This window comes from Schistocerca nitens, chromosome 1 (genome assembly GCF_023898315.1).
Source record: "Schistocerca nitens isolate TAMUIC-IGC-003100 chromosome 1, iqSchNite1.1, whole genome shotgun sequence".
NCBI lineage: Eukaryota > Metazoa > Arthropoda > Insecta > Orthoptera > Acrididae > Schistocerca > Schistocerca nitens.
Genome location: NC_064614.1, coordinates 313,567,809 through 313,585,533, shown reverse-complemented (window position 1 = coordinate 313,585,533; position 17,725 = coordinate 313,567,809). Strand labels below are relative to the sequence as shown.

Sequence of the window (17,725 nt, the reverse complement as noted above, 5' to 3'; positions counted from 1 at the left end):
ATTAAACAGCGCTATTTAGACTATTTTATTTACAAATACATCGCCTGACAAAAGCGTCGACTTAACCACAAGACATGTTGGATGTCAATGTAGCTTTTGACACGTACAAACCATCCTCTGGTACGCGAATAGTAAGAGTAGTAATTCTGTGTGACAGATAATGACCACTGTTGTTCATGTTTGTTGTTGTCAACGGCCTGGTAGGGTATACAAGGGGCGAGAGCAACGTCACGACTTGCGTAATCACTGTGAAGGGCATGGAGAAGTCGCGTTCTAATGTGAGACTGTGTTATCGGCACCTGATAGAGTTTGAATTCGTGCTCGTCGTGGGTCTTTATTCGGGACGGATGATGGAATTATACGGCTCGCAGATATGTGCTACATTTGGATGTGACAACTATCCTACGTTGGACTAATTAGAAAGTGAAGGCAGGCATGTTCGTTAAGTTTCTAATCGAACAGTATCTGATCACTTTGAGGGAGGAATGCCACATTATGCACCAAGCACATCGCGACCCCTTCACATCCATGTTGTCTGCGCCTTCCATACGAAAACAACTAAAGGGCTCCCTGCAACATTTTATGTCATCCCACACTACTGATAGCAAGCTAGCAGCAGCCGGAGTACATAATTACCGTTCCATCCGTTGGCTGCCGTTAACATCACTACACGAAACGGCTGCGTTTGGAGTGGTGTGTGACCCAGAGGACTCCAAATGAATGGCGTCGCGTTGTGTTCAGCGTTGAATCTGGAACTGCACTACGCCGGACAACTAACGTCGGTGAATATGATGTCTATCTGGAGAGAGGTATAACTCTTCCGATGTTTTTCAAAGGCAGAGCGGCGTTACTCCTGTCGTCAGGGTGTGAGGAGCCGTCCAATGTGACTTCAGTTAACGGTTGGTAGAGACTGAGCGAGCTCGGACGGCTGAATGGTACGTCACAGACATCCAGCGTCCTCATGTATTACCTCACATGCCACGTTTTGGCAGGACAGCGCTCGCCTGCACATGGCACGTGATTCTATGAACTGTCTCCTTGATGTTGGCCTACTCCCGTGGCCAGCAAGATCTCCACATCTGCTTTCGATAGATCGAGGGTCGACTTCGTCAGCAGATGATGCAACTGGTTTTACGCTATCCCCAACCGCTTCAGTTGCAGCATGCAGGTCAGAGTAGGTGCAACGTCATACTGTTACAAGAGCTTATACTGCCAAATCGCTCGTAAATTTGACTCGATTTTGTGATCACTGAAATTGTATCAGATACCCTCCCAGGCGTTGGTATTTCATTTCGTTTCCTGCTCCCCTCTGGTTGTTCTAATTTTTGTCAGGGATCCATATTAACTTCGTACTATTAATTACAGGTATATAAATCTTAAATAATGAAATTATTTAAGTAAACTTTTTTCACGTGAAATATATAAATAAAAAATTATTTCCAATATTTCACAGAAATTAATGTGATTGATAAAGTGATGGCGTTTCGAAAGTACAGAAAACTTGGTATATCTTTCTTGGCTCAACGAGGTTTGAATATGACACTTACAGGGAACCACCCAGCATCGGCTTTCGTTACAGCATTTTTTATTGATGAATCACAATTTTTGGTCTAAAGTTATTATTTCTGCAGCCTACTTTGTAAATTCAGTTGTAAGATATCATTAAGTCGGAGTAAATAGGGATATTAGTAACAACTTATATGCAAGACCCATTGAAGCCATTCACCTTTTTTGAGGCGATGTAAGAGTAGAAAAAGATTTCGAGGGACCTTTGTGTATAATCTAGTTTCGATTATGCAGCTCATGACGACTTTCAAAACCCTATGAGGCTGTAGCTACGTCTCTGAATAATACAGCACGGATTATTGAACAACTTGACCACCTCTGACGATCTGTCTGTAATTCACGATTGGACCCCCAATACAGTTGGACTGCTAAGTGATACCTCGACACGAGTGAAAAACGTTGACCACCCTAGTTTCTTTATCACACTGCACCAACTAGAGTGTTAAGCCTGTTTATTGTTGTCTCATTCCCATAGCAGGATGAGGTCGGTTGAAAGCCATACTACACTCCACTCTTCAGTGATAACATAAAATATTTAAAAGAATAAAATATTTAGGCTAATTCTTATTATAATGGTTTTCATTGCTGGTTTATAAACAGGATCATACACAGTTGTGGTCTTTCAAAAGAGATGATCCTGAAACAGTCACTATGGAAAGAGTTACTCAGTGCGGTACTGAATTAGTTGGTGGGCATCGAAATTCCTGACAATAAAATTAGGAGAATGAGCATGATTTTGAAGGTTTATAGGTACAGGGAAGGTAACTGTGACGGAGCTGTGGGTAACAGAAGATATTCTTCGACTGATCATCGAAAAATATTCAGGGAAACAAGGGATACAGCAATATAAGTCACTTAAACAGGAAGTTCGGGATAGCCTAGGCGCAAAATCTGCAGTAAGATAACCAAGAAACTGAAAAAGAAACGATCTCCCGAAGTCGTCTTACAGAAAAGTCAAAACAACTTTCGGGAAAAACAAAAGTAAGGACGGCAACGAAGAGAGGGGATACCATGTGGAGGATTGTCTGAAGATGTGTGGAAGAAGAAATTCGAGACCTAGGGTATTCAGTATCAGAATTTAACAGTTTTCGAAGGCCTGATACCAAATAGCGCAGACGAGATAGGAAACATTCCTTTGAAACTTCTAAAATCATTGAGAAAAAGCATCAGCTGAAAATCTATGCTGGTTGGTGTGTAGAATTGATGAAACTGGAGACATAACGTAAGACTTGCGGAATAATATCACATGAGTAAAACCACAGGGAAAGGCGGAAGATGTGCAACATTTAGAAAACGACGAAGGAAGAATGAGAACGGATGAGCAAGAAAAATAACCTCATACAGCGTTGCCGACTTTCACCTCACTTGTGCAGTCTGTGCATGAATGAAACAATTACAAAATGGAAGTTCAGTAGTCTGATTAAATTTCAGAGCGAAAGGGTGTCAGTGACGAGATTCACTTATGACATTGCTAATCCTCAGTGAAAGTGAAGCAGAATTACAAGACCTATTGTATGACATAAATAGTATAAGTCTAGACTATACACTGAAGAGCCAAAGAAACTGGTACACGTGCCTAACATCGTGTAGGGCCCCTGCGAGCACGCAGAAGTGCCGCATCAAAACGTGTCACGCACTCGACTAATGTCTGAAGTAGTGATTTAGGGAACTGACACCATGAATCCTGCAGGGCTGTCCATAAATCCATAAGAGTACAAAGGGGGTGGAGATCTCTTCAGAACTGCACGTTGCAAGGCATCCCAGAAATGCTCAATAATGTTCATGTCTGGGGAGTTTGGTGACCAGCAGAAGTACGTATTTAAACTCAGGAGAGTTGTCCGGGAGCCACTCTGTAGAAGTTCTGGACGTGTGGGGTTTCTCATTATCCTGCTGGAATTACCCAAGTCCGCCGGAATGCACAATGGACATGAACGGATGCAGGTGATCAGACAAGATGCTTACGTACGTGTCACCTGTCAGAGTCGTATCCAGTCGTATGAGGAGTCCCGTATCACTCAAACCGCACACGCCCCACACAACTACAAAGTCGCCACCAGCTTGAACGGTCCCCTGCTGGCGTGCAGGGACCATGGATGCATGAGGTTTTGTTCTTCCCCGTCCACGTCCATCCGCTCGATATAGTTTGTAACGAGACTTGTCCGACCAGGCTATGTGTTTCCAGTCATCAACAGTCCATTGTCGGTATTGAAGGGCATAGGAGAAGCATAAAACTTTGTGTTGTGCTGTCTCAAGGGTACACGAGTAGGCCTTCGGCTCCGAAAGCCCATAATGATGATGTTTCATTGAATAGTTTGCACGCTGATGCTTTCAAGTCCAGGTACACTAGAAACACCACTACCACCTCTCACAATGGCGACAGTGAATCAGTGGACCTAGAGTATTTCTTGGAAGTTCTCTTAATTTTCGCCTTGATATAAACTATACTTTCTCACATGGAAATGGATGGTTCACTGTCGGCGTTGTGAGAGGTCGCAGTGGTGTTTCTAGTGTACCTGGACTTGAAAGTTTTAATGATAGAGATGTAATTGCGTATCGTACCTACCATATGTTTGAACTTGCTAATAAAGACGTTGGTAAATCTGCTTATGACTCTACGTCTCCACTTGTATTGTATACACGTAACAAGAGAAAACTCAATCCACGCAACTTATTTACGACTTGATGCTCTTGGACTGTCAAAAATATTAGGGAGCTGTCTGCGCCATCTCGTTCCAGTCACAGCCTGGGGTGTCTCGCCATACTCAGCTATAGAGAGAAGTAGATATTCTCCCTGTTCCATGTGTGACAAATTTCCGTTTACAGCATGTGAAATGAGGATGACTGAAGCCCAGAAGTCTGAAGGTTGCGTTCTACATTCTGAAGGAACCGCTGGGGTGGAGATGAATATTGCGATAGCTATGCAGTCGCTGGATTGATAGCACTGGATAACAGGATGATATCGGTCTAGTGGCTAGTTTCCAGCTGCATTATAGAACCTTACTGAATTATATCCTGTATTGGAAGAGGCTAATTTTCCTGTATTTTGTCGAAAGCCGAGCAAGAGCGTGATGATTTCTCACCTGAGGTCGAGTTATGTTGCTTCGCACTTGGAGACACCGAACAGACACAGGCAAAAGTATACCAGATACATTGTTCATGGTCTGCCCAGACTGAATATCAGCTATGTGAATGTGGGAACTGTGAGCCGTACTGCTGAACAGGAGTCAATGGTTCACAGAGTGTTTGTGACGTCTCCCTAAGATTTTCATGTTAATTTTAGAAATAAAATATTACGACCTGTCGCATTTTCAACTGTTATTTTCGTAACATGGTGCCGATAGGTGAATGAGCAGCTCTAGATAACGGCTAGGTACCTCGGATTTGTATCCGAAGAGTTCTGTAGCGGAATCGCATATAAAACAATGAAGTGACCATTAAGAACAGCTGACACTTCGTTAAATGCTACGTTCTATTAACTCCAAAGAGCGGGCATACAAGAGCGTAATAAAATGTCAGAGAATTACAAACTAGCTGGCCGGTGTGGCCGAGCGGTTCTAGGCGCTACAGTCTGGAACCGCTCGACCGCTACGGTCGCAGATTCGAATCCTGCCTTGGGCATGGATGTGTGTGGTGTCCTTAGGTTAGCTAGTTCTAAGTTCTAGGGGACTGATGACCTCAGAAGTTAAGTCCCATAGTGCTCAGAGCCATTTGAACCATTTTTTGAAATACAAACTAAACACAGATATTATCACATACACCATACCCTCCCCATTCTCTAAGACGATTACCAGCTGAATGGAGGGTGCAACCGCGTTTCCATTAGGAGAATACACAACGGGGTACATATTTTTCCATCTGGTCCTTTCAATATTTGCTCAACAAGGGCTCATTTCTACATACGGCTGGAATGGATATCGCGTTGCTATAGAGCGATGTCAACTAATCTTGTCACTGTGGTTCCTTTGTTCTTGTGAGCTTCGTGGAAACGGCAGCGTTGTAAGATATTTCATCTCCCATCGCTTGCAGAAGTCATGTGTGAGTTTCTTTCGGTAACGGTACGGTTTCCTTTGGGGCTGTCTCGTCATAGAGTACAGACAGTTAGGTGCTACGTTCAGTTCTTTTCCAGTAAGAAAGAGCGTTCGAATCAAGGCAGTGTAGAGATCGCCGTCAGCTTGTATAAGAGGTCTGGAGTTGATCAGAACCTCAGTGACAATAGGAGTAATGTTAAGGCACTCCTATGTCATTGTGACCCTCCCGAAAACGTGTGATACGGGCGGCTTACGAGGATGGTGCAACATACGTAAGAGGGGTGTTCAGTAAGTAAGGCAACACTTTTTCTCATGAAAGCTGGCTTTTTGTAGTCAGTATTACAATACACCGTACTATTCCGCACACTTTTGGGTACAAAACCCTATTTTTCAACAGTATCTACGACCCGTGGTCTCGGCGATATCGATACTTGCGGCGTCATCATGGCAGCAATGTTGTCGAACTTAAATACCCAACACGAAACTGGCGACAGATTTGGCGAGCTGTCCACACACCACTCCTCACCACAGCAGCTCGATCGTCATGGTATACATTAATCAACCGAAAGACAGTCAACCGCCAACGATTGTACGACATTCGCATGGTGGATTCCCCGCTCTGCCTTAGATGTGGCATGCAGGACACCGACGAACACTCTCTGCAGTGCGGTGAGGCAAAGGATGTTTGGCGGCTGACGCAACGCATCATGGCCCTCCTCCGACACACCGACGAATCAACGATCACGACGGACGCTTTATTTTTCCCTGACCCTGTCTTTTTCCCCTCACAAAAAACATCGGCAATCCGATGGATTGGAGGACACGCATCGCACTACGTGCTCTCGCAGACCTTGATATCGGTCATGGACTATTGGCATTATCTACTAGAACAACACGAAATCATCAGACGCCACTCTAAATATAAAACGCATTTTGCGAACTTTATAGGCAGCATGTTTCATAACCCCCCGAAGCGGTGGGGAGTCCCAGGTTTACGTTGTTTCGAGGGATAGGATTTACTCCCAGTGAAGTGACGAGGATGTCACTTCGGCCCTATATTTATTTCCCTTCTTTTTTATATATGATTTTTCTTTTGGGACATTAAAATTAACTGAATAAATAAAATATTATTGTTACAAAAAAAAATACAATATCAATGTTTCCTTCCTGCTGCCTCTCCCTTATCCTGTCAGGAGACGGGGACACCGTGGCCAGGCCTCCAAGTACGACCCCTGCCCACTCTGCCCCCTGACCTACTCTAAAAAAAAAAGGGGGGGGTAGCGTCTTTGATTCATAATCAAAACGTCTTCGGTCCCGGGTTCTATCCCCGCCACCGCCTAAATTTTGATAAATAATCAGCATTGGCGGCCGAAGACTTCCGGCATAAGAAGTCAGCCTCATTCTGCCAACGGCCTTGTCAAACAGGGCGGAGAAGCGGATAGAGGTTCAGGGCACTCTCTTGCCCTAGGGGTGGGAAATTGCCCCCAAAGGCGGAAGAATCAGCAATGATCAACGACATGAGGATGCAGAAGGCAATGGAAACCACTGCATTAAAGACACGTAACGTGTATCCACAGGACATGTGGCCTGTAATTGAAGAAGTATCATGATGATCTCTCCATTAGCAAAAGATTCCGGAATAGTCCCCCATTCGGATCTCCGGGAGGGGACTGCCAAGGGGGAGGTTACCATGAGAAAAAGATTGAATAATCAACGAAAGGACAACGATCTACGAGTCGGGGTGTGGAATGTCAGAAGCTTGAACGTGGTAGGGAAACTAGAAAATCGGAAAAGGGAAATGCAAAGGCTCAATCTAGATATAGTAGGGGTCAGTGAAGTGAAGTGGAAGGAAGACAAGGATTTCTGGTAAGATGAGTATCGGGTAATATCAACAGCAGCAGAAAATAGTATAACAGGTGTAGGATTCGTTATGAATAGGAAGGTAGGGCAGAGGCTGTGTTACTGTGAACAGTTCAGTGACCGGGTTGTTCTAATCAGAATCGACAGCAGACCAACACCGACAACGATAGTTCCGGTATACATGCCGACGTCGCAAGCTGAAGTTGAACAGATAGAGAAAGTGTATGACGATGTTGAAAGGGTAATGCAGTATGTAAAGGGGGACGAAAATCTAATAGTCATGGGCGACTGGAATGCAGTTGTAGGGGAAGGAGTAGAAGAAAAGGTTACAGGACAATATGGGCTTGGGACAAGGAATGAAAGAGGAGAAAGACTAATTGAGTTCTGCAACAAGTTCCAGCTAGTAATAGCGAATACCCTGTTCAAGAATCACAAGAGGAGGAGGTATACTTGGAAAAGACCTGGAGATACGGGAGGATTTCAATTAGATTACATCATGGTCAGACAGATATTCGGAAATCAGATACTGGATTGTAAGGCGTACCCAGGGGCAGATATAGACTCAGATCACAATATAGTAGTGATGAAGAGTAGGCTGAAGTTCAAGACATTAGACAGGAAGAATCAATACGCAAAGAAGTGGGATACGGAAGTACTAAGGAATGACGAGATACGTTTGAACTTCTCTAACGCTATAGATACAGCAATAAGGAATAGCGCAGTAGGCAGTACAGTTGAAGAGCAATAGACGTCTCTAAAAAGGGCCATCACAGAAGTTGGGAAGGAAAACATAGGTACAACGAAGGTAGCTGCGAAAAAACCATGGGTAACAGAAGAAATACTTCAGTTGATTGATGAAAGGAGGAAGTACAAACATGTTCCGGGAAAATCAGGAATACAGAAATACAAGTCGCTGAGGAATGAAATAAATAGGAAGTGCAGGGAAGCTAAGACGAAATGGCTGCGGGAAAAATGTGAAGTTATCGAAAAAGATATGATTGTCGGAAGGACAGACTCAGCATACAGGAAAGTCAAAACACCCTTTGGTGACATTAAAAGCAACGGTGGTAACATTAAGAGTGCAACGGGAATTCCACTGTTAAATGCAGAGGAGAGAGCAGATAGTTGGAAAGAATGCATTGAAAGCCTCTATGAGGGTGAAGATTTGTCTGATGTGATAGAAGAAGAAACAGGAGTCGATTTAGAAGAGATAGGGGATCCAGTATTAGAATCGGAATTTAAAAGAGCTTTGGAGGACTTACGGTCAAATAAGTCAGAAGGGATAGATTCCATCAGAATTTCTAAAATCATTGGGGAAAGAGGCAACAAAACGACTATTCACGTTGGTGTGTACAATATGAGTCTGGCGACATACCATCTGACTTTCGGAAAAGCATCATCCACACAATTCCGAAGACGCCAAGAGCTGACAAGTGCGAGAATTATCGCACAATCAGCTTAACAGCTCATGCATCGAAGCTGCTTACAAGAATAATATACAGAAGAATGGAAAACAAAATTGAGAATGCGCTAGGTGACGATCAGTTTGGCTTTAGGAAAAGTAAAGGGACGAGAGAGGCAATTCTGACGTTACGGCTAATAATGGAAGCAAGGCCACAGAAAAATCAAGGCACTTTCATAGGATTTGTCGACCTGGAAAAAGCGTTCGACAATATAAAATGGTGCATGCTGTTCGAGATTCTGAAAAATGTAGGGGTATGCTATAGGGAGAGACGGGTCTTATACAATATGTACAACAACCAAGAGGGAATAATAAGAGTGGACGATCAAGAACGAAGTGCTCATATTAAGAAGGGTGTAAGACAAGGCTGTAGCCTTTCTCCCCTACTCTTCAATCTGTACATCGAGGAAGCAATGATGGAAATAAAAGAAAGGTTCAGGAGTGGAATTAAAATAAATGGTGAATGGATATCAATGATACGATTCGCTGATGACATTGCTATCCTGAGTGAAAGTGAAGAAGAATTAAATGATCTGCCGAACGGAATGAATAGTCTAATGAGTACACAGTATGGTTTGAGAGTAAATCGGAGAAAGACGAAGGTAATGAGAAGTAGTAGAAATGAGAACAGCGAGAAACTTAACATCAGGATTGATGGTCACGAAGTCAATGCAGTTAAGGAATTCTGCTACCTAGGCACTAAAATAACCAATGACGGACGGAGCAAGGAGGACATCAAAAGCAGACTCGCTATGGCAAAAAAGGCATTTCTGGCCAAGAGAAGTCTACTAATATCAAATACCGGCCTTAATTTGAGGAAGAAATTTCTGAGGATGTACGTCTGGCGTACAGCATTGTATGGTAGTGAAACATGGACTGTGAGAAAACCGGAACGGAAGAGAATCAAAGCATTTGATATGTGGTGCTATTGACGAATGTTGAAACTTAGGTGGACTGATAAGGTAAGAATGAGGAGGTTCTACGCAGATTCGGAGAGGAAAGGAATATGTGGGAAACACTGATAAGGAGAAGGGACAGGATGATAGGACATCTGCTAAGACATGAGGGAATGACTTCCATGGTACTAGAGGGAGCTGTAGAGGGCAAAAACTGTAGAGGAAGACAGAGATTGGAATACGTCAAGCAAATAATTGAGGACGTAGGTTGCAAGTGCTACCCTGAGATGAAGAGGTTAGCACAGGAAAGGAATTCGTGGCGGGCCGTATCAAACCAGTCAGTAGACTGATGACCAAAAAAAAAAAAAATCTACGTTCAATGAGAAGAGCTGACGTGACCTTGATGTATCGGCGTTCTTATTCCTGTGGAGTACACCTCTCATTGGGGCAAAGAGAAGGAAATCTGCGAGGTACAGGCTGTACATTGGATCAGCTTCTCTGTGATGCACAGACTGGTTAGTGGCCTTGTGTTATCATGGAGAATGAGATGCTTGCTAGCTTAATTTTTTGTGACGACGAACACGCTGAAGTCGTTTCTTTCCCTTTAAGGGCAAAATAAAAAGAATTAAATTAATTTTTAATTTTTCCTTGTTTTTATTGTATTAATATTCATAGAATGACACAGAAAAATGTAAAAATTAAAAGAAATATACATAAACTGAACACATACAGGGTGATTGCAAATGGAGCCACTGCCCGCTAAGTGTCATCACTTTTGGTGATAAAGTAAAAAGCAATTCCTTCCTGCAGATAAGCATAAGGCTACCTGGCAGTGACTACATGTCCATCTGCTTCTGTGGGGTTCTTTGTTTGTGCTGCAGTGCACACAACGCCTTGAGGTTTCGTGTTTTTGCAGATGTTTTGCTTTTGATATACGTTTCTCATGGGGAACAACAGTTTGGAATTTTTTTGCAGATGGTTGTGACGGTTTACCTGGATGGCCAGGACTATTTTTGAAGACAATACTGCCTACCAGGCCTGTGGCAACACGTCTTCTAAAATCCTTTAGCACTTGCTTCGCTGTTGGATTACATAATAAAAACAAAATAAATGCATTTCCAATTGAAATATTAACTTTATACCAAAATAATCTTAGCCATCACCGTCGTGATTTCCTGTCTATTGCATAAAAACTGTTCATCATATCTTCCTTATCGACACATCCCATATTTGCACTATATGATTTCACTAATTTTGGGCAAGGTACCTTTGTGATTTTTCCATCCTCTTCTTTACGACTGACTTCGTCAACACATACAGGCGAATCAATTGTAGACAGCAACATGACTACACGTTTGTCTTTCCATTTAATGCAGGCAATGCCATCAGAACGAACTGACCAGTCAAACTCTCCTCTTAGCAACTCTTTGTCCGTTTTTAGCATAGGAAGTCTTTTTCTGTGTGATCTAATTGTTCCACAGGCAAAAAGTGCCTCATCTTTTAGCTTCTGTAAAACTGAGACCCTGGAAACTAAAATTGTCAAAGTATATGTGATATCCCTTTCCTTCCAAGCCTTTACACATATCTCTCACAATACTCTCTCCTAAGGATTTTTCCACTATGCCTTCAACTTTTCCAGTATATATCTGAAAAACACAAATATATCCAAGCTTATCAGCTCTGACCCAGATTTTGTATCCCCTCTTGATTGGCTTTGGGGGCATATATTGTTTGAATGCGATTCGTCCTTTGAACTTCACCATGCATTCATCTATAGCTTGCTCCTTAGTAGGTGCATAAAATTCTTTGAAGTTTATCAGTATCTGATTGATTAGTGGACGGATTTTATATAATTTGTCATAATTTCTGCTTCCCTCGAAGGCATAACAGCGTTGTCATTTATGTGAATATGTGTCAAAATCCAGCTGGACCTGGAAATGTACTCATTTCGAAGTTCCTTATGGGATGACCAGCAATCACGATAATAACAAGGTTTCTTGATTTCCATTAGAATGTTTATAGCCAAAAATACTTTTAGTTGTGCTTGAGAAAGAGGCCTGAAATTTCCACCTTTCTGTGTTGTGTACAGGTTAGACCGGAAAACTATGTGTTCTAACATAGTGTCACAAAACAGACACAAAAAAATCTACTGGTTGCATACCTTCAGTCATTTTTAAGTTTTCCTCGTACAGCAGCTTCCTCTGAAAAATTGGCGGCAAAGTTCACTGCACTGACGTTCTTTCTCCGTGAAAAATTCGCAATGGAAGACAGTGACAAATCATTAGTGCTGAAACTATCATCACTGGCATTGTCAAAATGGTCCTCAGTCTCACTTTCCGAAATAATTTGAGATAAAACAGGTGTTTTCATTCGCAAATCCAGATCACTGTCTTCAACTAGCACATCACTTTCACTGTCACGGCTAGTATCAATCTGTGAGTCGAGATCTGAAGGAATATCTGCGAAAAGGTACTCCAAAATTTCCTCATCCTTTAGTCTGTGAGAGTACATCACGTGAAACCGCAAAAAAAAATTCGCCACACCTACTAATGCTGCCGTTACAGGAGCAGTGGTTTCAAATGGAACCACCACAACATTCGCGGAAATAAATGCATTATTTTGGTTATTATTGCAGTTCATATAGTATTAATGTAAACAGAACAGTATTCTGCATTTAATACGTGCATAAAATGTACCTAATACAGAAGAATACAGTCATAATTTGAGAACAAAGACGTGCGCGCATAGAGTACAAAAATGGCTATCCAACTATCCCCACTAATTGCTAATATTTACAGATTTTGAAGCGGTTCCAACAACAGCCGCTAAAGGGCGGCACCAACTAGGCTGCTGAATGGTGTCCCCAAATGTAGCCACTGCCTTTTCCCACAAAATGAGAAAATTGTAGGTGGTTTCAAACGGAACCACTTCCCCTGAAAGGGTCATTGGGCCAAAGAGAAGGAAGTCTGCGAGATACAGGTTGTACATTGGATCATGAGAAACATTCCATTGAAGTTTTTTCATCTCCTCTGTGGTGCGCAGACTGGTTAGTGGCCTTTTGTTTTCATGGAGAATGAGAAGCTTGCTAGCTTGAATTTTTTGTGACGACGAACACGCTGAAGTCGTTTCTTAAATTTACTGAGGGTAGCACAAGACGCTTCAGAGCTGATCGTTACTCCATGGTGGAAGAAATCACGCTGAATAAGCCTTCAGAGTCCCAGAAGTACGTCGCCATGATTTTACCGTCTTAGAATGTGGGTTTGAACCTTTTCTTCGGAGGAGTGGTGTAGATGAACTCTCTTCGGAGGAGAGGTGGTGTGGTGCCACTCCACGGATAGCTATTTTGTTTCTTATTTGAAGTGATTAACCCACATTTCGTCACCAGTGACAGATTTTCAACAAAAATCTGTCACGATTAGCCTGGAAATGTGCAACCAGTTTCGCACAAGTGGTCCTACGTCGCTCTTTATGGTCTTCCGTTAGGCGGTAAGGAACCCAGTGGGCATACCCCTTTGATTACCCCAATTGGTGGAAGAGTGACGGAGCACTGCCAACAGAGAGTTCCAGTTTTACAGCAAGGTGCGCGATTGTGATCCGTCGATGGCCTAAAATAAGGGTGCCCGCAAGTTGCTACATTGCAGGAGTCACAAGTGTGTGCGGCCGGCCAGCACATGGGAGATGGGACAGTTTGCGCGACCTTGATGTAATGATTGCAGACGCTTTATCCAACGACTCATCGGGCTTATATTCACTGACTAGTCCGCGTAGACATTCTGGAAGCACCAGAAGAAACTCGATTGCCGCTCTCTGCTTGTAATGCTCCTCCGTTAAAGACGACATTTTGAAGACTACATGTAGCGCAACCATATTTTGCAAATTTATGAAACTATAGGGGCTGAAGCAGGAATATTTCAAAGTGTCTCACACCAAATTCTGCATTTTTTTCAACGAAGGTTGGCCGAGAAAAGGAAGAAGAGTTGCAATACGTACTGAACGCCCTTGTATAACTACAAGCGTTGAAGCCACGTAACGAGATATAGTTCCTGGCATTACATAATTTAGTGTTAGGTTTCGCTGCATTTTCTAGTTGAGGGACAGATGAGAGTGAGTAGCGTGTGCTTTGGCGTTCGGCAGACTCCGGCTGCAGGAGGAGGCTTGCGCGCTGTGGCGGCTGCGGCACCCCAACCTGTGCCAGCTGCTGGGCGCCAGCGCGCCGCAAGACTCGCCAGCATTCCTGGTGGTGCAGTACTCGCAGCTGGGAGACCTCAACCAGTTCCTGCAGGAGCACCTGGCCGACACCGTCACCTCGCCGCCGCCCTCCTGCCGCGGCCGCACCCTCAGGTACCGTCAGCAACAACCCGAAGCGCCGGCCAGGGTGGCCGAGCGGTTCTAGGTGCTACAGTCTGGAACCGCGCGACCGCTGCGGTCGCAGGTTCGAATCCTGCCTCGGGCATGGATGTGTGTGATGTCCTTAGGTTAGTTAGGTTTAAGTAGTTCTAAGTTCTAGGAGAGTGATGACCTCAGAAGTTACGTCCCATAGTGCTCAAAAAATAAATAAATAAAAATAAAAATAAAACAACCTAAAGCCCACACGTTTCGTTGTTTTCTTAAGGCACAGTTTGTTGTTTATTTATTTATTTAACATGGCTACATTAGGGCTATCAGTCCCTATATTGTGTTTAATGCACAGGTTCTCCAAGTTTGCCTCTAATGGAACGCTTTGAGAATCCTGGTACTTTGATTGAACATGATGTTTAATTTGAAGATTAATGAAATAAACAAAATTTTGGAAATGGGGAAAACTTATTTCATTCAGTGATTTATTCAGTTTCAGATCATAAGTTATAACACTAAAATCAGAATAAAGGTTTGAAAAACAAGGAAACTGTTCAAACAAACACGCCATGTTACTAATAGTCTTTCGTGGAGCACTTATTCACTCCTAACAGAACAACAATATTCCACGGAACACAGTTTGGGAAACCCTGATCTAGCCAGTCATTCTGCATACATTCTAAGAAAAACGACGTGCCACGACGGAATTAACCGAATGGGTCGGAAATCGGTAGATGTGATGTACACCTACAGACAGACAACTGATTATAACTTCCAAAAAAATATCGTGTGATTTATTCAAGAGAAAGAGCTTCACACATTGACCCAGTCAATAAAGCATTGTTCGAGGTCTGGCCCTTAAGCAACCAGTTATTCGGTTAGCACTGATTGATCGAGTTGCTGGATGTCATCGTGACGGATGTCGTGCAATATTCAGTCCAACCGACGAGTTAGATCGTCATAATTCCGAGGTGGTTGGAGGGCCTTGCCATAATGCTTAGAAACTTTTCAGTTGGAGAGAAATCCGGCGACCTTGCTCGCGTATCATGTCGTTTCTGGAGACACAGAATCTACTCTGTAGGAATAAACATGGGTTCCGGAAACAGCGATCGTGTGAGACCCAACTCGCTTTATTTGCTCATGAGACCTAGAAAATATTAGATAGAGGCTCCCAGGTAGATGCCTGATTTCCGGAAGGTGTTCGATGCAGATCCGCACTGTCGCTTGATAAACAAAGTCAGAGCCTACGGAATATCAAACCAGCTGTGTGGCTGGATTGAAGAATTTTTAGCAAACAGAACACAGCATGTTGTTTTCAATGGAGAAACGTCTACAGACGTTAAAGTGACCTCTGACGTGCCACAGGAGAGTGTCATTGGACCGTTGCTTTTCACAGTATATATAAATGATCTAGTAGATAGTGTCGGAAGTGCCATGCGGCTTTTCGCGGATGATGCTGTGGTATATACACTCCTGGAAATTGAAATAAGAACACCGTGAATTCATTGTCCCAGGAAGGGGAAACTTTATTGACACATTCCTGGAGTCAGATACATCACATGATCACACTGACAGAGCCACAGGCACATAGACACAGACAACAGAGCATGCACAATGTCGGCACTAGTACAGTGTATATCCACCTTTCGCAGCAATGCGGGCTGCTATTCTCCCATGGAGACGATCGTAGAGATGCTGGATGTAGTCCTGTGGAACGGCTTGCCATGCCATTTCCACCTGGCGCCTCAGTTGGACCAACGTTCGTGCTGGACGTGCAGACCGCGTGAGACGACGCTTCATCCAGTCCCAAACATGCTCAATGGGGGACAGATCCGGAGATCTTGCTGGCCAGGGTAGTTGACTTACACCTTCTAGAGCACGTTGGGTGGCACGGGATACATGCGGACGTGCATTGTCCTGTTGGAACAGCAAGTTCCCTTGCCGGTCTAGGAATGGTAGAACGATGGGTTCGATGACGGTTTGGATGTACCGTGCACTATTCAGTGTCCCCTCGACGATCACCGGTGGTGTACGGCCAGTGTAGGAGATCGCTCCCCACACCATGATGCCGGGTGATGGCCCTGTGTGCCTGGGTCGTATGCAGTCCTGATTGTGGCGCTCACCTGCACGGCGCCAAACACGCATACGACCATCATTGGCACCAAGGCAGAAGCGACTCTCATCGCTGAAGACGACACGTCTCCATTCGTCCCTCCATTCACGCCTGTCGCGACACCACTGGAGGCGGGCTGCACGATGTTGGGGCGTGAGCGGAAGACGGCCTAACGGTGTGCGGGACCGTAGCCCAGCTTCATGGAGACGGTTGCGAATGGTCCTCGCCGATACCCCAGGAGCAACAGTGTCCCTAATTTGCTGGTAAGTGGCGGTGCGGTCCCCTACGGCACTGCGTAGGATCCTACGGTCTTGGCGTGCATCCGTGCGTCGCTGCGGTCCGGTCCCAGGTCGACGGGCACGTGCACCTTCCGCCGACCACTGGCGACAACATCGATGTACTGTGGAGACCTCACGCCCCACGTGTTGAGCAATTCGGCGGTACGTCCACCCGGCCTCCCGCATGCCCACTATACGCCCTCGCTCAAAGTCCGTCAACTGCACATACGGTTCACGTCCACGCTGTCGCGGCATGCTACCAGTGTTCAAGACTGCGATGGAGCTCCGTATGCCACGGCAAACTGGCTGACACTGACGGCGGCGGTGCACAAATGCTGCGCAGCTAGCGCCATTCGACGGCCAACACCGCGGGTCCTGGTGTGTCCGCTGTGCCGTGCGTGTGATCATTGCTTGTACAGCCCTCTCGCAGTGTCCGGAGCATGTATGGTGGGTCTGACACACCGGTGTCAATGTGTTCTTTTTTCCATTTCCAGGAGTGTAGAGAAGATGCAGCATTAGAAAATTGCAGTGAAATGCAGGAAGATCTGCAGCGGATAGGCACTTGTTGCAGAGTGTCGCAACTGACCCTTAACATAGACAAATGTAATGTATTGCGAATACATATAAAGAAGGATCCTTTATTGTATGACTATATGATAGCGGAACAAACACTGGTAGTAGTTACTCTTGTAAAATATCTGGGAGTATGTGTACGGAACGATTTGAAGTGGAATGATCATATAAAATTAATTGTTGGTAAGGCGGGTGCCAGGTTGGGACTCATTGGGAGAGTGCTTAGAAAATGTAGTCCATCAACAAAGGAGGTGGCTTACAAAACACTCGTTCGACCTATACTTGAGTATTGCTCATCAGTGTGGGATCCGTACGAGGTCGGGTTGACTGAGGAGATAGAGAAGATCCAAAGAAGAGCGGCGCGTTTCGTCACAGGGTTATTTGGTAAGCGTGATAGCGTTACCGAGATATTTAGCAAACTCAGATGGCAGACTCTGCAAGAGAGGCGCTCTGCATCGCGGTGTAGCTTGCTCGCCAGGTTTCGAGAGGGTGCGTTTCTGGATGAGGTATCGAATATATTGCTTCCCCCTACTTATACCTCCCGAGGAGATCACGAATGTAAAATTAGAGAGATTCGAGCGCGCACGGAGGCTTTCCGGCAGTCGCTCTTCCCG

General features: G+C 44.4%; 1 protein-coding gene across 2 annotated transcripts in view; it reads left to right on the top strand.

Moving 5' to 3' along the window:
- LOC126235550 (discoidin domain-containing receptor 2-like) overlaps positions 1 to 17,725 on the top strand; it is a 782,972-nt gene that overhangs the window by 753,508 nt on the left and 11,739 nt on the right. For both annotated transcript variants that reach the window (XM_049944278.1, XM_049944270.1), the window contains one exon: positions 13,947 to 14,153. In XM_049944278.1, coding sequence (XP_049800235.1) covers positions 13,947 to 14,153 — 207 coding nt within the window. The remainder of the gene's footprint in view (positions 1 to 13,946; positions 14,154 to 17,725) is intronic.